This window comes from Lepisosteus platostomus, chromosome 2 (genome assembly GCF_059453375.1).
Source record: "Lepisosteus platostomus isolate fLepPlt1 chromosome 2, fLepPlt1.hap1, whole genome shotgun sequence".
In the NCBI taxonomy this organism is placed as follows: domain Eukaryota; kingdom Metazoa; phylum Chordata; class Actinopteri; order Semionotiformes; family Lepisosteidae; genus Lepisosteus; species Lepisosteus platostomus.
This window is the reverse complement of record NC_142612.1, coordinates 77,377,888-77,402,979: the sequence shown is the minus strand read 5'-3', so window position 1 is coordinate 77,402,979 and position 25,092 is coordinate 77,377,888. Positions and strand designations below refer to the sequence as shown.

Below are 25,092 nucleotides of genomic sequence, written 5' to 3'. Positions count from 1 at the left end.
ATTAACGCTAGGATGAAGAAGCAGCCTATCAATATACAGTGCCTTGCAAAAGTATTCACCCCCCTTGGACTTTTTCACATTTTATTGTGTAACAGCATGAAACCATGATGTATTTAACTGAGAATGTTTGCCACTCATCAACACAAAGTACTCTATAATGTCAAAGTGAAAAAAAAAATCCAGACATTTTACTAAATTAATTAAAACTAAACAACAGAAAATCATTGAATGCACCCCCTTGCTTTGACACGCCTACATTACCTCTAAAGGAACCAACTCTCTTCTCCAAGTCACATAATTACTGTGTGCAGCTGAGTTGCTTCACATGATTTCAGAATATATACACCTGTGTCTGGAAGCTTCCCCACTTAGGTAGTGCATTTCCAAGGAAACACTACACCATGAAGACCAAGGAACATTCCAAGCAGATCTGAGACCAGGTTCTTGAAAAATACCAGTCAGGTCAAGGATATACTGTAAGAACATTTCCAAAGCATTGAATATACCTCAAAGCACTGTGAAGTCCATCATTAAAAAGGTGAGAAAATATGGAACAACTGTGAATCTGACCAGAACTGGCCATTCTCCAAAACTGAGTGTCAGGCAGGAAAAGCCGTAGTAAGGGAGGCCACCAAGAGGCCTATGGCAACTCTGAAGGAGTTACAGTCCTCCATGACAGAGATGGGAGAAAGTCCATGAGACAACAGCAGCACGCACACTTCATAAATCTGGCTTGTATGGAAGGGTGGCAAGAAGAAAGCCTTCGTTGAAAAAAATACGTATCCATTCAATTATTTTTTAGTTTTTTATTTTTAATTTAGTAAAATGTCTCTAAAATGTTAGTAAAATGTTTTTTCCACTTTGACATTATAGAGTACTTTGTGTTGATGAGCGGCAAAAATTATCGGTTAAATACTGTACGTACATCATGGTTCCATGTTGTAACACAATACAATGTGAAAAAGTCCAAGGGGGGTGAATACGTTTGCACGGCACTGTACATCTGTCAAAATGATACACTTCTATAGGTGAATGCTAGAAAATCTGGTGCATTTTGCATGAAGCTTGATTGCTGAAATTCAAGTATTTTAAATAGATTCTACTGTTGTTACTTATATTTATGAAAATGTCCAAGAGTCACTCCAGACTGTTTTTGGGAGGGTTAAAGCCATCTCTCAAATAGCCTGCCTGTAGTGTTTAGGTTGAAAACACTACAGACAAAAGGTGTTTCCTTTAACAGATGTCTGGAATATCAAATTGTTGTTATTTCTTTAGTAATGCAATTCAAAGTTTAATTATCGTGGTAAAGATACCGACACTTAACCAGAAAATGCTTGTAATGGTTTGTCTAATATATTTCAATTTTGTTATTATTAATTGGATAAAGCTTTAGTCGTGAGTATAAATAATACTTGAAATGTAGCACTACTCTGTAAAGCTACAGAGATGAGAGGAGACCACCCAATCACTTATCTCTTTTCATGACAAGAACAGCAGTATCATTCTAAATGTACGCATTTGTCAAAAAGTTCACAAGTTTTCTTCTAGAGGAAAACAGCAAACAAACATCTTGTCACAGACACACATTTTAATGTGGGATTTGCCATGCAGGCCCTTCATTCCCAAAGGAATAATGTAATAATTCCAGGCCCTTCATTCCCAAAGAAATAATGTAAGGTCTTGGAAATCATTACTGTTTGTTTTTAATATAGAAATACAGCCTGAATTCTTCCAAAAACAGAAATTCAAAGTACAGCCAAGGTAGTTTACTCAATGTAGATTGCAATAACATTCACAAAGCTCGAGAAACTATCTAACAAAACTTGCTGCAGAGGAATCCTCTTTCTATTTCTTAAAACACTACAAGATGTCATTTTTTTAAAGCACCCCACCTACAACATATACTGTACTTTATTCAGAAAAGAAAAATGCATTGACAGATTTCTCTATGCATATGCTTTTATTTGACATGAATTATGCTGTTTAGGCATTTCTCAGTGAAGCATTGTGGCAGAGAGAGGGTTAACTAGTAAAGAACCAGACTATACCCACAAGGGCACTGTTGGGGTCATGTAGGAAGGGAAGAATGTACGTCTCTTGTGAATCAAAACAACTTAAATAATAATAATAAAGGAAAAATAAAAAACTTTTACCTACACTGTGTTATGTTTTTGTGTTACTTTCCTAAAGAGCTTTGTTTGCTTTGTGATATTTATAAATAAGTTAATCAAACGTTTATTTCGGAAATGCAGACTATATGCAATTGAGCTGTTACTTCACATTTTCCATGTTCGAAGGGTTTCAGTGTGATTAAGTAAGTGTAGGCTAAGTGACTGGGAAGCCTTCTTAGTCACTTACTTCTTCAAGAAAAAGAAGGCGCAGAACACACTTCTCTGGCTGTGGTCCAGTGACTTGAGTGCTTTATGTTTTATTTTCTAATTTTTACCGTGTATGAAATACAGCTCTTATTCTCATGCACTCACAAACATAACACAAAATGGAATTTTTAGAAATTCTGGATATTTGTATTTTTTTATTAAACAGCAGAGCTGCTTGTGTAATTTCTAAAGGTACATATACATAACATACAGTAAGCATGTTTACTGTACATAAACAATCTTTCTCCTTACATTTCCTGTTAGTCTTAGTTTCAGTCTAAGTGTATTATTAAAAAAGTCATTCTTTACCTTCTTAAATACTACTGAAATTATTTTGTTCCTCCACCATTCTTTAAGAAGTGTATCTTTACTATTACATTAACAAATATGTTTCTTTCCCTCATAACACAGGAGTTTTACTTGTGGGTCTTACTGTATACTGCACAAATAGAGAGCCAAAAGTATGTTGTTATATTTTATTAGTAGTAGTACATATTAAAACAGTATACAGTATAACATATTATTTTTGCAATGATTATTTAACAGTAATAACCTCTTTTTGTACATCTGTTTTTTACTTTTGATCAAGCATTTTTGTACAATGAACAGTTAAATTCAACAATTAAATGAACAATTGAATGTTAAGACAATGTGCATGTACAATATATTCCTTAAGCTTTTAGGATGTTAATATCTTGTCTAAAGTGATGCTTATGTATCAGAAAGATTTGATAACCATTGAAGTTTATAGGGATTTTGAAGGCATTTTGCTCATCATATGTTTTTTGGTATTTCTTGCAGGTTTCAGCAATATGATATAACATTTTGGAGAAAAAATGCAGAAAAGCAAACCATAACTAGAAGCCAAAATAGCAAATATTTCTACAGCTACAGTGAACTTCCCAGGAGAGCTAATGTACGCTGGGATAAAGGTGATCCAGACAGCACAGAATATGAGCATGCTGAATGTAATGAATTTGGCTTCATTAAAGTTATCAGGTAGATTCCGAGCCAGGAAAGCGAGCACAAAGCACATGGCAGAGAGGAGCCCAACATAACCTAATACAGTCCAGAATGCACCTGCAGATCCCAGGTCACACTCCAGAATGATTCTGTCTTTATAATATTTCATATTTTGATTGGGAAAAGGGGGGGATAGAATCAGCCATAAGGTGCATATCAAAGCTTGTACGAGAGTGAAAGCAAGAACACTTAACCTTTGCTGTGTGGGGCCAAACCATTTCATAATGTTACTGCCTGGCAGTGTAGCCCTAAAGGCCATTAACACCACTATTGTTTTCCCCAGAACACAAGAGATGCACAGGACAAATGTGATCCCAAATGCTGTGTGGCGCAACATACAGGACCAGTCAGAGGGCTGGCCAATGAAAGTAAGTGAACAGAGGAAACACAGAGTCAATGAAAAGAGCAGAAGGAAACTCAGTTCAGAGTTATTGGCTTTAACAATGGGAGTGTCTTTAAACCTAAAGAAGACAATTGCTGTAGCCATAGCTAAAAATGTTCCCAGTAAAGCAAACACAGCTAGTAGTATTCCCATTATTTCTCCGTATGATAGGAATTCAGTCTCCTTTAAGATGCACTTGTCTTTCCGATCGTTGGACCAGTATTCCAAAGGGCACTTAGTACAGTCAATAGAATCTAAAAGAAAATATTACAAAGAGAATTAATTACAAAATAGTTATTTTTATATCAAAAGAGAGCAATATCCTTTCTCCACAAAATGTCTGTATTTACATTTAAGGAAAGTGTATAGCCATTATTTAAGATTTTAACTAGTAACCGTAATGAGCATTTTTAATCCCAGAAAATATGAAGAAAAGAGAAATGCAAAAGTTAATTAAGTACTGTATATCTCTATGTTCTACACTATTTACCAGTTTGGTTGCTGATCTCCCCTTCAGCACATGGTACACAGTCAAAGCAGCAGACAGGCCTTCCCTTCTGAACAGCCTTCCGAGTGCCTGGAGCACAGCTCTCACTGCACACTGACACAGGCACCTTGAAATCAACACACAATAATATGATAGTTCTTGACATTTTCAGTCAATTTTACTAAAAATGTTAAATTTCACATTTGAACCCAGGGGCAATTTCCTCTTGGAAGGATGTGTCCTTAAACATCTTGCGGTATCTTGGGAAGTATAGACAGTAGAGGCCAGGTTCGTGGCTTAAATTGAACATCTTAAGTCTGAATCATCAAATTTCTCATTTAGTGTACCTTACACTGTCCACTCTATAGAAAGAAATGTGCAGAAAAAAAAACAAGAAATGCATGTTGTGGTACACCGAGAAAGCTGAAAATGCCCACTACCACTTTTAAACTTTGAGACATCCAGGTACTGTACTGACCAGGCTCACACCTGCTGAGCTCCAGTGGGCTGCCAGCTGTGAGCTGTAGGGTGAGATGGCTGCTGGCTTTAAATTGAACAAATCTAAAGAAAAATCTGCTTATATATTTTATGAAGTCAGGACCCAAAATGTTTTTTTCTGCCTTTCCAAAAATTTAAAAATATATATTAGAAATAATTTTAAAATCCATTATTATTTCTAAAAGCCTCTAGACAGTGCTAAAAAGTGCTATACTGCATATAGAGTTTAGGCAGTAAAAGATGCTTCTTACTAGCCTTCAGGTGTAAACTGATCACCAGATGATAAAAATCTGATTGAGCTTCACTTGATTGTCAGACGGACAAAGAAAAATGAACAAAAGCTTGGTTTGTGCTTATTATTCTTTCACACCTGTAATTCCCTCCTAAGGTTCTGAATGGTCAGAATTCATTGACTGACAACTAATTCTACCTATCAAATCAATCGGTCAGTGTGATGATGGGCTGAAATCCAGTTTTTTTTCTAGTTATAGAGAATTTATGTCCCTTACAACTCTGGTTCTGTTGATTCGAATGCAGTTTTCACAGTTTCATGGTAAATAACTTTCATTTGATATGTTTTGCAGATGTTGAGCTTTAGCGATTGCATTTTCCCGTAGAATTGTAATAATTGGTGGTTCAGCTTTGAACTGCGTCAGCAGAATGGCTTTATTTAGAAACGCATTGCTTTGCCCTGTCTGGGATGGAAGTTGAAAATCGCTGTTGAAAATCTACAGGTGCCTATTTTCTTACGATATCGAGCATGTGGTGCAGTGTTTTGAATTAGCTGGTAAAACTGGTGATATTGACATGCTTTGCTGTTTGCATATAGCGGTCAGTGCGACCTCAATAATTTGTTGGTCTATTAGAAAATTGTTTTGTTAGTGTGAAAAGAGACGATGATTTGATTTACTGGATATCCTGCGCGATTTGAAAAATAAGTTGTTTAATTTATGTGAGCATTAACTTGGTGGTGTGCCTTGGTTAACACGAAGGAGATATTACGGTAGTTACGTGTGTACATTTACTGTAAATCAATAATCAGGTAATACAACGCATTTTATGTCTAACATTAGGAGCAAGAAGAAACTGTAGCACCGTTTTAAGTAACGTATGATGAAAAACTACTTCATCGTCTCTAATGACTGCAAATCACTTCTAGGATGAAACGATAAAATGAAATGCAAACGTTGTGTAAAAAGAAAAAGTTAATTGTAGCATCATTAAATAATTTTATCTGTTTTTACGTCTTGATTTAGACATATCTATACTGTATACAGTATATCTAGCAAGCTACACAATAGATTAAATACACAAATCGTGTTCATCCTTCAATACGTTTAAACAAGCAGTAAGGCTGAGAATGAATGGACTGGGTAAGGCATTACCTGAATCTGTCTGCCTGCCCAGACCATGCTGATGTTGTTCATTCTGAATTGCAGCCCTGTTGTAGAAGAAGCATCATAATATCCAGCCACAACAAAGTCTATGTTCCCGTTTGTACTGAGCTGCCAATTCACTAATTCATATCTTGCTGCTGGATCCCCATTTTCATCAAAAGACAGTTGTTCTCCAGTTTTAGTTTTGAAATTAACATTTTTCAGGTAATGAAGTACCTAGACAAATGCAGATTATGTTCAGTGTTAATTTGGTATTTACTATTAGTTCGTGACGCTGTTTTAGATTTCAGATTGCATTAGAGAACTAAACACAAGAGCTGCTTTTCAGTAGCTGCTTACTATAGTGCCTTTCACCATGATAGTATTACTATAAGGTCCCTTCTTACCTGCCACGGTGAGATTTCCATCTTGTTCACGCATGTGTGGTTGAAAAGGGTCTCTCTCCCAGGTTTGCATGTCAGAAGATCATGCAGCGCATGTGCCACTGCATACACAGCTTTGTAAACATTGTGAGGGATTCTTTGCTCTGACACATCAGTGTACTGGTTATTCACTTCTCGTAGGCTCTCCGCCCCTGTGCACGGCTTCTTATTTTCTTTACCATCCTGGCGAGTCAGGGTACAGCTAAAAACAGTTTCCCAGAATTCTGTCAAAAAGTCATTATCAGGGTCAGTAGATGGATGGATGCTCAATAAAAAATCACCTAGACCTTTTATTTCTGTATTAACATTTGCAAATCCAATTGCCCCACCAAGAATTTTATAACTCTCGCGATTAGCAATGCCTCTAGAAGTAATCCAAGACTCACTGCCTATCCACTGTAAGCCAGTAATATTCTGCCGCAGCATTTCTTGTGTTAGCATGGTCATCTCGACCTGAGGCAGGAAGGCCAGGACAACTTTTGAGGTGGATTGTTTAACAATGCGAGCAATTTTCTGAATTTTCTCTATTGGGTCAACACTTGAGAAAGCCTCTGAATATTCAATACAAACACCTTCTTGTTGTGCGATTTTCACAAATGTAGCCATTCCACTGTTTCCATAGTCATCATCACTTCTAATGGCCCCAACCCAGGTCCATCCAAAGTGCTTCACAAGCTGAGCCAGAGCTCTGCTCTGATAATAGTCACTGGGGATGGTTCTGAAGAATGAAGGGAATCGTCTTCTGTTGCTTAGACATTCGCAGGTGGAAAGGTAGCTGATCTAAATAACAAATAAACAATTATTGGAAAGACTCAGGAATAATAAATAGGGTGGATGTTAATAATAATATTCCTTTCCCACACTCAATGCTAATCTTTGAAAAGGTAGTGTCCTTAATCTCAGTAGTGCTGTTTTTGATGGAATTATGTGATGTTTTTGCTATTTTTTTGCAGATTTCACAAGGAGAAATGATGGTGGAACATTTAAAAAACAATCTTGCAAATAGGGGCATGAGACAGCATGAGAGGGCATGCTAACCCTTCAAATTTACCAGTGAAAACTTACTTTATGTAGTTAAAAACATAGTTGGGGGATCTAAATTGGAACAGACCTATGAATTACCAGTAAAAATGCAGCAGGAGCATCTTCCTTGGTTTTTTAAGTCAGTTTTGTATGTCAGTAGACAACAAAAGGTTGTCTGACAACAAAACAACAAAGCGACAACAAAAGATATGAGTATTGTTGAGTAAAAAGCAGTGATCTCAACTGGGAAAATGTAGTATTTGCAACGTATTTCACAATATTAAAAATATAATGCCTTGTTGAAACTATTTCTGTATGTATTTTCAGTATTGTATGAGTAAGCTCAAAATCAAGTTCAAGTTTATTGTCATTATACTCATATACAGGTATATGGCATAACAAAATGCTATTTAGCTAGCTCTCAGACGGTAAGAAGTACAGAAGAAAACAACACAATTGTATAAGAAAAGAAAGACAGAGACAACAGGCAATGTGCAAAACAACAACAGATAACAGGTAATGTGCAAAACAACATCAGATGTGCAAAATCATACATAAACAGAATGAAATAAAGGATAGAAAATTATGGGGAGTGAGCTTCTTGACATACAGTACAGTAGGTGAGAGAGGCTGGGAGTTTATAGTTTGATAGTAAAATCAGATTTTACTTGTAAAATTACAAGAGTAAAAGCAGTCATAAGAAATGTGAAATGTAGGGAATTTAAATATATTTTACCATTGGAACATGAAAAGGTCCAACAGTTGTCGCAGTTCCAATAGTTACAGATGATACTGAATGTCCTATAATTGCTTGAGCGTTAGGTGGTCTGGTGCAGGAGGTTTCAGAAATGACTCCTTCTTCATGGCCATTCACCAAATTCAAAGCACCTCTTATTGAGGAAGGTATGTTGGAACACACACTGTAGATCCTATAGCCCAGTGTGACATTTGGGAGAATTTCTGTACTGTTGTTAATTTCCTGTATTGTGAAAATCATGGTCTGTGCAAATTGAAATCCTCTGAAATGTATTCTGGAAAATAGGCATAAAAATATTAAAGAAAGATTAGAATACAATAATCTTGAAATTAATTCTACCAAAGAAGAAAAAATATCAATTTCATAAAGGAAAAATGTATCAAACAAATCTCAGTCAAGCATTATCTGTGTTTCTTAAAACAAGAAGGCACAGAACTTTTGTAATGTACAGTGTTTCTTTTTAACAATAAAATATAAGTTTCATATTTTAACCTACCCTTTGCATTGTATAGGTTCTGGAGGATTTTTGAAGTTAAGGGTTGTGCTGATCATTGATGTTGTTAGTGAAAATAATCCTCCAATTATAATGTCTCCATCCATTGAAAATGTAGGATTTTCTGGGCTTCCTTGTAACCTGCAGGTGGGTTTTTCGGCCAGTGTTGAAAGTGCAATCAGCACAACATTCAGGACAAACATTTTCTAGTCCTCCTTTCAAAGTGGAGACAAAATGCTGCAATCATCCTGGTTTTATACAGTATAGATCTGGATGTGATGCTCTCTCATGTGCCAGAGCAGACGTCAGATGGAACCCCCCTTCATCACAGCAGGAACTCTCAAAGGTGAGCTGGATCTCTGGTGTGTTCTGTGGTATAGAAGAAAATAACAACAGGTACATTTGCTGATTAAAACGTGAATCAAGGAAATCAAATTCATGTGATCACATGTTCAGTCATTGAAAAATAATTGCATGAGATTACATGGCTTTATTTTTGTTTCTTTTTTTACTTTTCATCACAAGATAAAAATGAACTTCTTGTGATTAAAAGTCCTGCTGTATTTTGATAGAGTGACATAAGCATGAGACATCCTTTCCCTGATATCCTGTATTTTTCTGTGAATTTACAGTACGCCTTGTCTGCTCAGTTTTAAAATCAGATGGACATAGAACTGATCTTCAGAATCTAAGTATCCATTTCAGTAGGTGCATTAAAAATCACATTCAGATTTTCCCAACCAAATATACTTGATATAATTTTCATATTAGGTGTTTTGAAAAAAGCTTCTTTTTCAATCTCTACCTTTTGCTGATTTAAAGGTAAAATTCAGAGGGAATGCAGCCATGCTTTTAGACATTAAAAATATCCACAGATGAAAAAGAGTCCCCAGCTGAAATGTTTTTTTTTTCTTTTTTTAAAAGATTCCTGCTGAATTTGAATACAGTGTTTTTTGTGGGATATTGACTCTGGAATACTGTATGTTCCTGTGCATCATATCTAGTCACGTTTGAAGGAGATGGATGTAGAATTGATAATTGATAATTGAGTAAATTGATATTTAGTAGATGCTTTACAATTGTGATTTGAATATCCATTTCCTTTACCTGCTTTATCCAGGACAGGGTAACTGGAGCCTAACTTGGCAAGCAATGGATACAAGGCAAAGTACACCCTGGACAGAATGTCAGTCCATTACAGGCACACATAGACTCTCACAAGGACCAGTTTTTCATAGGAGGTAATTGACCTGCTTGCATGTCTATGGAGTGTGAGAGGACCCAGAAAAAAAACCCACAAAAATGCTCTGAGAACATAAAAACTCCACACAGATAGCAGCCCAGAAATTGAAACCACAACCCCAGGGCTGCGCAGTGTTGGCTTCTAATTTAAATAATCCAACCAAAACGACTTAAAATATTTTTCATAATTATTTTTTTTTTTAGAAAGTCTCTATTGCTATCAGGTGTGTAAGTCACAGGGAAATATTTTCAACCCTCTAGGTAAATTACAATTAAGTGCAAATATGGGATAGAGACACCAAACAATATCTGAAATATGTTATTTTTATTATATATACTGTATGGGTACACTAGACTTTTTCTTAAATTGAGCTGAAATCTAACAACATGGGAGGTGATTTTAGTGGCCAAGGAAATACGTTGATTTGCCTCTATGGAGGCAAAGGTTAGCTTTGACAATCTAGGGCTATAGGGGAAAAACATCTGAAAGCATAAAAAATACTGCTTATATGTGTGTGTTTTGAAACCGCATATGCATGAAAACTGGTGTCAAAACAATGTTTTTAAGTAAAGGATATTGCCAATTACATGAAATGCAGATGCAACAGGTGTGTCTAGTTTATTCATGTAAACAGAAGTGGATAACCTACAGTATATTTAAGAAGACATGATGAGAAACAAAGAATTTATTAAAAAGGTGTTGTTACATACATAGTGATCCCACAATCAGAGATCCTTCAAACTGGAATATCCCAAAACACAGTTGCAAACAGCTTTAGGTGTTACAGAAATATCATTCATGCACTTCTGATATGTTACAATGACAATCGTGCAGTAACTGCAGAGATAAGAAACATTAACAGAAAAAACAGGATGTCTGTGAAAAATGATGCACAAGACAGAAGAATCAGAGCCTCCATTGTAATTGCCTTCGTTCAGCAGCTGCAACAACTAGAACACCCAACCCTTTTAGCCTGCATGCCTCCTTGATGATGAGAACAGAACACAATGTCTTTGATGAGCATTTACATTTCCTTCCCTGTGTGAAGCTACTGTATGAGACCAGGTATTAGAAATTTGCTTCACTCGACAGCTGGCAAATGTTACTGAACAGATCTCAGAATACTTCCATAATGTACAAAGATTTCTGAGCTTGATGTATACAGTGTTTTCATTTTTCACAATAGATGTGAATATGGATTTGTTTGATCATGTCTTTTAATTAGTTAGATAATAAAAGCATTGTTTCTCTTTCTCCTTATGGTTTCAAAGTGATTTTGATGGCATCTTACCCATCAAACTCTTCTTTGTGTTCATCTCAGGATTTAATATTATAATGTAACACTTTGGTGCAAAAATGCAGAAAAGCAAACCAAAACTAGAAGCCAAGATTGCAAATATTTCCACAGCTACTGTGAACTTCCCAGGGGAGCTGATATAAGCTGGGATAAAGGTGATCCAGACAGCACAGAATATGAGCATGCTGAATGTAATGAATTTGGCTTCATTGAAGTTATCAGGCAGCTTCCGAGCCAGGAAAGCGAGTACAAAGCACATGGCAGAGAGGAATCCTATATACCCTAACACAGCCCAGAATGCACCTGCAGATCCCAGTTCACACTCTAGAATGATTTTTTCTCTGTAGTATTTCATGTTTTTATTTGGAAAAGGAGGAGATATTGTCAACCAGAGAACACAAATCAAGACCTGTACTAGTGTGAAAGCAAGAACACTTAACCTTTGCTGTTTGGGCCCAAACCATTTCATAATGTTACTGCCTGGCAGTGTAGCCCTAAAGGCCATTAACACCACTATTGTTTTCCCCAGAACACAAGAGATGCACAGGACAAATGTGATCCCAAATGCTGTGTGGCGCAACATACAGGACCAGTCAGAGGGCTGGCCGATGAACGTAAGTGAACAGAGGAAACACAGTGTCAATGAAAAGAGCAGAAGAAAACTCAGTTCGGAGTTATTGGCTTTGACAATGGGAGTATCTTTAAATCTAAAGAAGACAATTGCTGTAACTAAAGCTAAGAATGCTCCAAGTAAAGCAAACACAACTAGTAGTATTCCCATTATTTCCCTGTATGATAGGAATTCAGTCTCCTTTAAGATGCACTTGTCTTTCCGATCATTGGGCCAGTATTCCAAAGGGCACTTAGTACAGTCAATGGAATCTAAAAGAAAATATTGTAAATAGAATTAAGAATATGTATTTTCCAACTGAAAGTTTCTAGGGCCTACTTTATTTAAGAAATAGTAAGTAATTCTTTTAAAATACCAAAATATAATTATTATAATTTGGGGTTATAATAAGTCTTGTAAATTACCTAACATTAAAAACAAGCTAAATAATTTCATAAATCGTTAAATTGTATTTACCAGTTTGGTTGCTGATCTCTCCTTCAGCACATGGTACACAGTCAAAGCAGCAGACAGGCCTTCCCTTCTGAACAGCCTTCCGAGTGCCTGGAGGACAGCTCTCACTGCACACTGACACAGGAGCCTTTAAGTACAAATAGCCTAATACAATTTCCTTACAATTGCTTGTATTGAGATGTATAATACGATAGACAATCAACTTATTATGCTTTTATTTCTATTGATACAGTCCAAATTACCTCTGCAATGATGCAGGAGAACTAAAATGCAAATGTTGTAGTACAAGAAATAGAAAAAGTTGTTTACGCTTCTGAGCAAGATTTAAATAGACCTTTTTTCATTGTTCTTAGGTGTCCTCTTCTTGAAGATGGATGTCTATGCTACGCCACACAATAGATAAGACAAATTAAAGAATGGATAGGATATATTACTTAACAAGCAGTAAAGCTGAGAATGAAAGGACTGGGTAAGACATTACCTGAATCTGTCTGCCTGCCCAGACCATGCTGATGTTCATTCTGAATTGCAGCCCTGTTGAAGAAGAGGCATCATAATATCCAGCCACAGCAAAGTCTGTGTTTCCATCTTTATTGAGCTGCCAATTAATTAATTCGTATCTTGCCACTGGATCTCCGTTTTCATCAAAATACACTTGTTCTCCAGTTTTAGTTTTGAAATGAACATTTTTCAGATAATGGAGCACCTAGGCAAATGCAGATTATGTTCAGTGTTAATTTGGTATTTACTATTAGTTGGTGATGCTGTCTCAGATTTCAAATTGCATTGGAGCCACATTAGAGAACTAAACACAAGAGCTGCTTTTCAGTAGCTGCTTACTATAGTGCCTTTCACCATAACAGTATTATTATAAGGTCACTCCTTACCTGCCACGGTGAGATTTCCATCTTGTTCACACATGTGTGGTTGAAAAGGGTCTCTCTCCCAGGTTTGCATGTCAGAAGATCATGCAGCGCATGTGCCACTGCATACACAGCTTTGTAAACATTGTGAGGGATTCTTTGCTCTGACACATCAGTGTACTGGTTATTCACTTCTCGTAGGCTCTCCGCCCCTGTGCACGGCTTTTTATTTTCTTTACCATCCTGGCGAGTCAGGGTACAGCTAAAAACAGTTTCCCAGAATTCTGTCAAAAAGTCATTATCAGGGTCAGTAGATGGATGGACGCTAAACAGAAAATCATCCAGGCCTTTTATTTCTGTATTAACATTTGCAAATCCAATTGCCCCACCAAGAATTTTATAACTCTCGCGATTAGCAATGCTTCTAGAAGTAATCCAAGACTCACTGCCTATCCACTGCAAGCCAGTAATATTCTGCTGCAGCATTTCTTGTGTTAGCATGGTCATCTCGACCTGAGGCAGGAAGGCCAGGACAACTTTTGAGGTGGATTGTTTAACAATGCGAGCAATTTTCTGAATTTTCTCTAATGGGTCAACACTTGAGAAAGCCTCTGAATATTCAATGCATATTCCCTCTTGTTGTGCGATTTTCACAAATGTAGCCATTCCACTGTTTCCATAGTCATCATCACTTCTAATGGCTCCAACCCAGGTCCATCCAAAGTGCTTCACCAGCTGAGCCAGGGCTCTGCTCTGATAATAGTCACTGGGGATGGTTCTGAAGAATGAAGGGAATCGTCTTCTGTTGCTTAGACATTCGCAGGTGGAAAGATAGCTGATCTAAATAAGAAAAACAGTTATTGGAAAGACATAATAAATATGGTGGATGCATGCAGACATAATACATAGGATGAATGTTCATAGCAAAATTCCTTTCCCACACTCATTTGTAATCCTTAAAATATAAGCAAGGTAAAAAAATGTTTTTGGTATTGGTGTTTCTGCCTTTGCAGATGAAGCTGTCATGTTTGTTTTATGTATTCTGCAGCATATGCATATTTTTGAAAGTGATTGTAAAAGCATCTTGCAAACCCTTCACATTTACTATTAGCTTAAGTGAAAACATCCTGTATTTGAAAGACAAAAAAGTATAGAGAACTACAGTAAATGTGATGAAAATTACAGAGTGCAATTAAAATAAAATAGCATCTTCTCTTGTTTACCTTTAAGGCATGTTTGCACAATAGCTGACAGAAGATACAGTAGTATTTGTAGTGTTGAATGATATCAAATAAGAAAACTATGAAGTATACACTACTCTGAATATTTTATTAATTTTTAAATCTTATTGAATCCATATTTTCTATATCTATAGTCAGTATAAATATCACAAAATCAAAATCTCCAGTTAATACTTCCAAGTTAAAAACAAAAAATAAGAAATGCGAAACTTTTCAATCCATTTTACCATTGGAACACGAAAAGGTCCAACAGTTGTTGCTGTTCCGATAGTTACAGATGATACTGAATGTCCTATAATTGCTTGGACGTTAGGTGGTCTGGTGCAGGAGGTTTCAGAAATGACTCCTTCTTCATGGCCATTCACCAAATTCAAAGCACCTCTTATTGATGAAGGTATGTTGGGACACACACTGTAGATCCTATAGCCCAGTGTGACATCGGGGAGAATTTCTGAACTGTTGTTAATTTCCTCTATTGTGAAGATCATTGTCTGGGCAAGCTGAAATCCCCTGAAATGTACACTGAAAAAGAAATAAACAATTTTAAATAAAAGTTAGAATGACATAATCTAAAAACTACTTCAACCAATGTTAATGATTTGGGGAAAAAAAACATTTCATAAAATGTATCCAACAACCCTCATTTAAGCAAGATTGGTATTACATACTGTAAGCATAATAAAAAGACAGAATTTTATCTACAGTGTTGTTTTTTTTGTTAACTCTTAAATGTAGTTTTAATATTTAAACTCACCCTTTGCATTGTATAGGTTCTGGAGGATTTTTGAAGTTAAGGGTTGTGCTGATCATTGATGTTGTTAGTGAAAACAAGCCTCCAATTATAATGTCTCCATCCTTTGAGAATGTGGCTAATTCTGGGCTTCCTTGTAACCTGCAGGTGGGTTTTTCTGCCAGCGTTGAAAGTGCAATCAGCACAACCTTCAGGACAAACATTTTCTAGTCCTTTTCAAAGTGGAGACAAAGTGCCGCCCGCAATCATCCTGGTTTTATACAGTATAGATCTGGATGAGATGCTCTCTCATGTGCCAGAGCAGACGTCAGATGGAACCCCCCTTCATCACAGCAGGAACTCTCAAAGGTGAGCTGGATCTCTGGTGTGTTCTGTTGTATAGAAGAAAATAACAACAGGTACATTTGCTGGTTTAAAAGTGAAATTCAAACTCACGTGGTTGCTTGCTGAGTCATCAAAAACAATAGCATGATGGCTATATAGCTTTATTTTTATTCTTTTTTACTTTTCATCATAAAATTAAAATGAACTTATTCTTGCGATTAAAAATCCTGCTGTATTTTGATCGGGTGATGTAAGCATGAAACCTCCTTTTTCTGATGTCCTCAATTTTTCTGTGGATGTACATCTTGTCTGCCCAGTTTTTTAAAAAAAAGATGGATATGGAACTGATCTTCAGAATATAATCTTCAGAATCTAAGTAGAGTTCAGTAAGTGCACCAAAAATCACATTTGAATTTTCCTAACCAAGATCTGATTTTCATCTAAGGTGTTTTGAAAAAGCCTCTATAAATATCATACTTCACATGCAAACATCGTCAACATTCTACATACAGTAAACTCGAATTAAGTTGGGCCATTTAGGTTGAGTGACCTTTGCTGTCTCTTTTGCAGTGCTTGCTTCTGTTCATTTGATTTTAAACTTCTAATGTATTTGTTTCTTAAAATATCTTTATTCTTAATAATAGAAGAAATATATATATATAGTATGTGGTTACTAGCTTTACTGATTAACTGAATTTAAAGCACAATGGCAGATTTCTTCAATGACCAAGAAGCTATTAACCAGCTTGGCAGTATCAGAAATGCATTCACAAGAGAAACAGTACAGCTGCTACAATAATTAAGGTGTCATGCCTCCAAGCTATTTTGGAATTCTAAGACAACAGTATGTGCACTGCTGAGTCATGACTTGATACTTTTTCTAAATCAAAGATCAAATTTCAAATGAAAAGAAAAAGTAGACGTCAACATTAAAATGTTGTCATTCCTCTCAGATCTGTCAGTTTCATCATGGTACTGTATGTGCCTGTTATACTGCTGACATCCTTCACAGACTGTCTCTATCTGTGACAGTAGGAAACGTAAATTCAGTAAAATACCAAAATACACAATGTGGTAAAATGATACCAGTTGATTTTGGGCATTTCATACCACTCTCAGAAGTACACAATCTAAGTTTAATGGAAACGTTGTAGTGATGTTTGTAAATAGTTGATGATTCCCAAGAAAATGTTGTTTAAAATGAGCCTAGGCAAAGTTTCACTTGGTAACTTAATAAAAGCATTCTTTATTTTTTATACCCCTCCAATGTATAAAATAGATCAAAAGTAATCTGATTTTACTGCAATAATTAGTTCTGCTTTCTTTCTTTGTGCTTGACTTATTTGGCTATGTGGGTGACATTGCAATGTGCTGTGAACGTTTTGAAATGGTTCAGAATAAATGGTATTAGTGTTTCAAAACCCAAGTAAAAAACCCAGAGAGCCATTATTTTCTAATATGAAAACACTATTAGGCAAAACTGTGATTTTCTGCCATATGAGCACAAAATAAAACAACACACCCTGTGCAATAACTATATATCATAAATAAGAATGTAGAAGGTTCCATGCACAAACCAGTGTTTTTCTTTTTATTTTCAGCTTGAAATTATTCTCTACTCATTCTTTTGCGGCTCCCACACTTACACTGTATACTGTATATCTCCCCAGTCTAACTCCTTCCTCTTTCTCAATGTCTCTCTCATGTACTGTACTGTACATGCATGTATATTTTGGAAGAAAATCCTTTTAGGGTGATAGTGTTTTCCTATCACGTGGGATACTGAGATCTAATTAATGTTTTTTTAGTCCGAGCTAATCTTTAACTGAAACAAATGAACTCCAATGCGCTTTGTTCAGAATTGAATCTTTAATTTCTGCCAGGACAAAATTCACAGTGGTGTAAATGTTTTTTTCATATACAATGACTGATCCATTTTATCTTAAAAGGGTAGCTTTTTAACTGATTGTTTCTTAGAACTCCTGCAGCACTGTATAATCATTTGTCATAATAAAAAGTGAATTAGATATTATTTATGTTAGATACTGTACATATAGATCAGGTGGGTAGCTGCGTCAGCATGCGTTGGCTGAAAAGGAACAAGTAATAGGTTTATTCCATGCTCACACCTGAAGAAGGCTCCATGACCAAAACTTTGTGTTTTCTTTCTCCTTTTTTTCAGCATGGAATTGTAGCGGCGAGGCTTATTAATAAGAAAGAATTAAGTGTTCTGAGCCTTCCCAAATGAGGCCCCATTTCTCTGTTCATCTCTGTGGTGCAGCCACAGAGAAACCATTCATGCAAGGTGATTTAAGGTCCTAGGACAGCTCCCAAAGGGGGATGCACTTAGCTAAGCCTGGCTATCATGATCAATGGTCATCCATTGGCGCCTATCTGTCTAGGGAGTGCCAGTTGGACATCTGGACTGCATTACTAAGTGTCAGGACTAAGTGACTCATATCTCACCTTGATCAACCAATCAGGGACTGGTAGGGCCGAGTAACCCACGTGGGACTCTGATGCCCATGGAACTTTCAGCCAATCAATGAGCTGAAGTTCCTCCAGGTAAAAACAGGCAACACAGAGAGCCTGTAAGATTCAACAAAAAAGGGAGATTCAGATTCAACAAGATTCAGAAGGGATTCAGGAGGATTCTGTGGACAATTCTAAAGGGAATTCAAAGGAGAATTCCAGGGCAGGACGGCCCAGGAGCAGAAGGCTCCCAAGGGCAGGACATTCTCGCAGCAAACCTTCTGACCATCCTGAGACTCAGCCCGGACAACCACGGAACGGCCAGTGTGTCCGAGTGCCAGAACTTTCCTTTGTTCTAAGAGTCTAGAGTGGAGGTTGCCAGAGAGTAACCAGCAGCAGGCCTTGTGAACAGGTCGGAACTGTGGAAAGCTGAATCACTATTCAGAACTAGCTCTTCATCAGGAACGAACCGGTCCTCTTCCTGACTTGCTGGGACCCACAGTCATCTTTTCTCCTGTGCACAAACTTTGCTAGTTAAAGCCAACAGTGAGCATCAGCAGCACACCGTCGCAAGCCGCACAGCACAGCCTGGCACGGAGCCAGAGAGCGCAGATTGGACAGCAACAGCCTGCAACTGTTTCTTTGTGCCCGCAGGAGATCTGAATCCCCAGAAATTGGATGAGTATTCAACTTCAATGCATTACAGCTCGAGAATTCAATTGTTATCCAAACCAGTTGATATCAATTTAATTCCTAAGAGTTATGTACTTGTTTGAGTATCTAATGTAGAAGTTATAACCAAGTTCATTTACGAAACGGTCTTAATGAATGATATACTGAACGTATGTCCTCTTGATATGTGTAACACTTTGTAACTGACCGAATATACCTTTTGTATTCTGATAACCCTCTCGATAAGATCTGTTAGGTTTATATGCATATTCTATGTATTAATAAATGTATCCTCGTGTATTAGTACCTGTGTGTGTGCGTTGTTTGAGTTATGTTGCATGGTTGGATTCTAAAGCCATCAAAAGAATCAACTTTGTGATTTACTGCTACAATTAATAATTGTCTCAGTAAATGCCCAAACCCTACAGAACTGGTGCCTTCAGAGAGCCACTATGATTACATATTTGGCGTCCCTGAACCGGTTTTCCCTACAGAATAAACCTATTACTTGTTTCTTTACTGTCCATATATATTTTGTGGGATCAATACACTGCTGAATTACATATAAGAAATATTTGCAAACAAATAAAATGTCCCTAAAATGATTGTGTACAGGACAAATACTGCATATTTTGCATTTTCTCAATTACAAATACATTTATCACATCAAAACAGGTGTCAAAGGAAAGTTTTCAAGTACATCATATTGTTACTACTTAAATTTCACATGCAACATGTGGATCTAGTTGTTTTCTCATAAACGTAAACATTTACACATAAACTGTGTAGTTAAGAGGAGACAATGAGTATCAGTTAATTTATCAGAAGGTCTATGTCCCAAACATAATGATAACACATTCCTCCAGTGAGCCCTGGTTCTGCTTCAAGCTGGAATAACCCAGTAAACTCACAAATTGCTTTGGATGTTACAGAAATAACATTGATGTACTTTTGAGGTGTCACAATCCACTCTTTACTTAAGTGATACAATTCAGGTAGACATTCAGAATGTAAGAATGCTGGCACAAGACACATGAATCAGGGCCAGTAATAAAATTGGCTTCCTACAGCAACAGCTAGAACACACGAACCTTATAGATTGCAGTCCTCGATGATCAGGCTCACAACACAATGTTTTTGACCTTCACTTACATTCCCTTCCGTGTACAAAGCTATGAGACAAAGACATACACATTTACTTCACGATCAAATCTTATAGAGCAATTCTCAGAATACTTGCAAAATAGAATTGTGCACATCATAGAGTTTTCTCATTCCTCACACTAGATATGGAAGTGTTTTTAGACTATTTTGTTTTTTGAAAATAATTTTGGAAACAAAGTGGATTCTTTCTGTTTTTTCCTCCTCATGGGTTTAAAGTGCTTTTGATGACATCTTACCCATCAAACCCTTCTTTGTGTTTATCTCAGGATTTAATATTATAATGTAACATTTGGGTGCAAATATACAGAACAGCAAACCAAAACTTGATGCTAGAATAGCAAATATTTCCACAGCTACGGTGAACTTCCCAGGAGAGCTGATATAAGCTGGGATAAAGGTGATCCAGACTGCACAGAATATGAGCATGCTGAACGTAATGAATTTGGCTTCATTGAAGTTATCAGGCAGCTTCCGAGCCAGGAAAGCGAGCACAAAGCACATGGCAGAGAGGAATCCTATATACCCTAACACAGCACAAAATCCAACTGTTGATCCTAAATCACACTCTAGAATTATTTTTTCTTTATGGTATTTCATGTTTTTATAAGGAAAAGGAGGTGATATTGTCAACCAAAGACCAGAAATCAAAACTTGTATAAGTGTGAAAGCAAGAACACTTAAGCGCTGCTGTTTGGGGCCAAACCATTTCATAATGTTACTGCCTGGCAGTGTAGCCCTAAAGGCCATTAACACCACTATTGTTTTCCCCAGAACACAAGAGATGCACAGGACAAATGTGATCCCAAATGCTGTGTGGCGCAACATACAGGACCAGTCAGAGGGCTGGCCAATGAAAGTAAGTGAACAGAGGAAACACAGTGTCAATGAAAAGAGCAGAAGGAAACTCAGTTCAGAGTTATTGGCTTTAACAATGGGAGTGTCTTTAAACCTAAAGAAGACAATTGCTGTAGCTAAAGCTAAAAATGTTCCCAGTAAAGCAAACACAGCTAGTAGTATTCCCATTATTTCTCCGTATGATAGGAATTCAGTCTCCTTTAAGATGCACTTGTCTTTCCGATCATTGGACCAGTATTCCAAAGGGCACTTAGTACAGTCAATGGAATCTAAAAGAAAATATTAAAAATAGAATTAATTACAAAAATATTGATTTTGTTCATATCCCAAAAGAGAGCAATATCCTTGCGCCACAAAATTTCTAGTGTCTACATTTAAGGAATATGTATGGCCCTTTTTTTTAGATTATATCTTGCAACCATAGTGAATGGATTTACAGAAAATGTAAAAATAAATAAATATGCCTCTAAATTGTATTTACCAGTTTGGTTGCTGATCTCTCCTTCAGCACATGGTACACAGTCAAAGCAGCAGACAGGCCTTCCCTTCTGAACAGCCTTCCGAGTGCCTGGAGGACAGCTCTCACTGCACACTGACACAGGCGCCTTGAAATCAACACACAGAAATAGCTTAATACAATCGGGTATTACAATACTTAATACAATAAATCCAAATCTATATACAATTTAATATATACATCAGTCCCACCAGGATCCTGTGGACTTTTTTTAGATTATTGCACCCCAAAATGACTGAATTTGCAGCAGCATTTTTCAAAATCACACTTGAAGAAGGCTCCATGGCCAAACATTGTGTTTTTTCTTCTCTTTTCAGTATGGAATAAACCTATTACTTGTTCCTTTGCAGCCTACGCTTGCTGACGCAGCTACCCACCTGAAGTATAACCATGTTACTTTGTTCTTATCTGTCTTTGCTTTTTGAAATATATATCAAGCCCCATAACAAAGTAAATTGTTATGTATCATGTATCAAGTAACAAGCAGTAAGGCTGAGAATGAATGGACTGGGTAAGGCATTACCTGAATCTGTCTGCCTGCCCAGACCATGCTGATGTTGTTCATTGTGAATTGCAGCCCTGCTGAAGAAGAGGCATCATAATATCCAGCCACAGCAAAGTCTGTGTTTCCATCTTTATTGAGCTGCCAATTAATTAATTCGTATCTCGCCACTGGATCTCCGTTTTCGTCAAAAGACATTTGTTCTCCAGTTTTAGTTTTGAAATGAACATTTTTCAGATAATGGAGCACCTAGGCAAATGTAGATTATGTTCAGTGTTAATTTGGTATTTACTATTAGTTGGTGACGCTGTCTCAGATTTCAGATTGCATTAGAGCCACATTAGAGAACTAAACTCAAGAGCTGCTTTCAGTAGCTGCTTACTATAGTGCTTTTCACCATAGCAGTATTATTATAAGGTCACTCCTTACCTGCCACGGTGAGATTTCCATCTTGTTCACACATGTGTGGTTGAAAAGGGTCTCTCTTCCAGGTTTGCATGTCAGAAGATCATGCAGCGCATGTGCCACTGCATACACAGCTTTGTAAACATTGTGAGGGATTCTTTGCTCTGACACATCAGTGTACTGGTTTTTCACTTCTCGTAGGCTCTCCGCCCCTGTGCACGGCTTCTTATTTTCTTTACCATCCTGGCGAGTCAGGGTACAGCTAAAAACAGTTTCCCAGAATTCTGTCAAAAAGTCATTATCAGGGTCAGTAGATGGATGGACGCTAAACAGAAAATTATCCAGGCCATTTATTTTTGTATTAACATTTGCAAATCCAATTGCTCCACCAAGAATCTTAAAACTTTCACGGTTAGCAATGCCTCTAGAAGAAATCCAAGACTCACTGCCTATCCACTGTAAGCCAGTAATATTCTGCCTCAGCATTTCTTGTGTTAGCATGGTCATCTCGACCTGAGGCAGGAAGGCCAGGACAACTTTTGAGGTGGATTGTTTAACAATGCGAGCAATTTTCTGAATTTTCTCTATTGGGTCAACACTTGAGAAAGCCTCTGAATATTCAATACATATCCCCTCTTGTTGTGCGATTTTCACAAATGTAGCCATTCCACTGTTTCCATAGTCATCATCACTTCTAATGGCTCCAACCCAGGTCCATCCAAAGTGCTTCACCAGCTGAGCCAGGGCTCTGCTCTGATAATAGTCACTGGGGATTGTTCTGAAGAATGAAGGGAATCGCCTTCTGTTACTCAGACAAGCACAGGTAGAAAGGTGACTGATCTGTGTGTGAAAAAGAAATTATATTTCATATATAAGCATCTTGCTTCTAGAAATAAGTTGCTCCAGACATTCATTTTCTAAAATACAGTACAGGATTTATTGTTTCTACACTGCTTTATAGATTCACATGTGTTACTTTCCTAATAAATAAACGATGACACACAGTTAGTTAGATGCATAGGGCAATTGAGATTCTTGTGGTGGCTTTCACCAGCAAGAGAATTGACTGCATTAGAAAACAGCAAGGGTAGTATCCTGCAGTTATTAGATTATACTGCTTAATGTCAAGCTATTGGAAAACAGAAACAGTAATGTGTCATCAACATTCCATGATCATCCGATATCCTGTACCATATGGAATAGTACTGGTCAGATATGGAAATCAGAAATTACCTACTGTAAATACCCGATATGAAGTTTCCCTGAAACCAGACAAACCTTTGCCAAGGGATTGTTGGTTATTTTTATTAATGAGACAAAAATAATCAATCATTCTCCAAAAAATGTTAAATGTCTTGTACAGTAATTGTTGTACATTCACAAACCATTGTTCAGCTACTGAAATTGGTCACTTTGAGAAGTGCAGAGCATTTGAACGTATTTTACCATTGGTACTTGAAAAGGTCCAACGGTTGTGATGGTTCCAATCGTTATAGATGATCCAGATTGTCCTATAATTGCTTGGGCGTTAGGTGGTCTGGTGCAGGACGTTTCAGCAATATCTCCTTCTTCATGGCCATTCACCATATTCAGAGCACCTCTTATTGATGAAGGTATGTTAGGACACACACTGTAGATCCTATAGCCCAGTGTGACATTGGGGAGAATTTCTGTGCTGTTGTTAATTTCCTGTATTGTGAAAATCATGGTCTGGGCAAGCTGAAATTCTCTTAACTGTATGCTGCAATGATGTTCAGAAAAGGATATGAAAGATGACTAGTACAAACAATTAGTAGAAAATATATATACCACAGATTATGTTGGATATCACACAATTCTCATTTCAGTACTTTGCTACATAAAACAACCCTTTAGTATATTTAACATTATACTTACCCCTTGCATTCTGTAGGTTCAGGAAGGTCTTTGAAGTTGGGTGTTGTACTAACAATGCCTGCTTTTATTGAAAATAAACCTCCAATTATGATGTCTCCATCCATTGAAAATGCAGGCGTTTCTGGGCGTCCTTGTAACCTGCAGATGGGTTTTTCTGCCAGTGTTGAAAATGCTATCAGCACAACCTTCAGGACAAACATTTTCTAGTCCTTCTCAAACTGGAGACAAAGTGTTGTATTCATCCTGGTTTTATATACTCTCCTGTGTGCTAAAGCAAACGTCAATGTCATCACAACAGTTACAACAGTAACTCTCTAAGGTGAGCTGGATCTCTGGTGTGTAAAAGAAAATAACAAAAAGTGCATTTGCTGATTCAAAGCTAATATTTAGACTCATGCAGTTTGTTTGTAGCAATTTTAGAATAACATTTTTGGCAATTGGAACTTTGCTTGAAAGAAATACTAACACCTTGTCTCCAGCATAAACTTTTGCAGTTGAGTCAGGAGGGACATATCCACATCAGGGTTTGGCTGGTTTATGACATTTTGTTTCTATTTTAACAATTTTCCTAGTTGTTGTTGAATGTGAATTATAATCCAGCAAACAAATACAGCACGGGCTGCAATTAAATATATTTTCTTTTAAGAGTTGTTGGCTGTTTTTTTCCTGATATAATCAACGTGGCAAAACTGTGTTAAATTATTTGGGCAAGACTCATTTGGCTTTTGTGCATTTGCCCCTAGGAGGTCCAATGTCAAAAAGTTGCATATGCGGTGGGCTCTGTACTCAAGGAATTTAAGATCAATTCAGTATTAATGTTATTTTTTTCTAGATCTCTTCATCATTCCTTCTCTTCCGCCCTGCATCACAGCTTTTGTTCTCCTATGCTACATTACCTTTGCTATCTGCCCTGTTTTTCTCTCACCTGAAGAAGGCTCCATGGCCA

The 25,092-nt window shown here is 37.0% G+C and overlaps 3 protein-coding genes and 1 long non-coding RNA gene across 5 annotated transcripts; 1 reads left to right on the top strand and 3 right to left on the bottom strand.

The window, feature by feature from the left end:
* Positions 1-2,915: 2,915 nt before the first annotated feature.
* LOC148677264 (extracellular calcium-sensing receptor-like) lies at positions 2,916-8,634 on the bottom strand. Its single transcript, XM_088619618.1, has 5 exons — positions 8,347-8,634; positions 6,552-7,367; positions 6,154-6,381; positions 4,274-4,397; positions 2,916-4,037 (listed from the first exon to the last, which is right to left on the bottom strand). Exons 1-5 carry the CDS (start codon positions 8,605-8,607, stop codon positions 3,124-3,126), a joined length of 2,343 nt encoding a protein of 780 aa, XP_088475744.1. The 5' UTR covers positions 8,608-8,634; the 3' UTR covers positions 2,916-3,123.
* Positions 8,635-10,859: 2,225 nt separating this feature from the next.
* On the bottom strand, positions 10,860-15,743 carry LOC148677263 (extracellular calcium-sensing receptor-like). 2 transcript variants are annotated; one of them, XM_088619572.1, is made up of 4 exons: positions 14,816-15,352; positions 12,966-13,190; positions 12,488-12,611; positions 10,860-12,282 (listed from the first exon to the last, which is right to left on the bottom strand). In XM_088619572.1, the coding sequence occupies exons 1-4, from the start codon at positions 15,074-15,076 to the stop codon at positions 11,369-11,371; spliced, it is 1,524 nt and encodes a 507-aa protein (XP_088475698.1). In that variant the 5' UTR covers positions 15,077-15,352; the 3' UTR covers positions 10,860-11,368. The 2 variants fall into 2 exon arrangements, with proteins under 2 accessions (XP_088475698.1, XP_088475704.1); XM_088619578.1 differs by lacking the exons at positions 12,966-13,190; positions 14,816-15,352 and adding an exon at positions 15,720-15,743 and having other exon boundaries at positions 12,488-12,617.
* LOC148677262 (uncharacterized) lies at positions 12,564-18,554 on the top strand. Its single transcript, XR_015930250.1, has 3 exons — positions 12,564-12,953; positions 15,487-15,687; positions 17,846-18,554. It is a non-coding gene; the product is annotated as an uncharacterized LOC148677262 (long non-coding RNA).
* A 682-nt stretch (positions 18,555-19,236) lies between these two features.
* Positions 19,237-24,669, bottom strand: LOC148677261 (extracellular calcium-sensing receptor-like). The gene is made up of 6 exons (XM_088619562.1): positions 24,147-24,669; positions 23,697-23,991; positions 22,275-23,090; positions 21,867-22,094; positions 21,308-21,431; positions 19,237-21,095 (listed from the first exon to the last, which is right to left on the bottom strand). The coding sequence occupies exons 1-6, from the start codon at positions 24,344-24,346 to the stop codon at positions 20,182-20,184; spliced, it is 2,577 nt and encodes an 858-aa protein (XP_088475688.1). The 5' UTR covers positions 24,347-24,669; the 3' UTR covers positions 19,237-20,181.
* Positions 24,670-25,092: the final 423 nt, after the last annotated feature.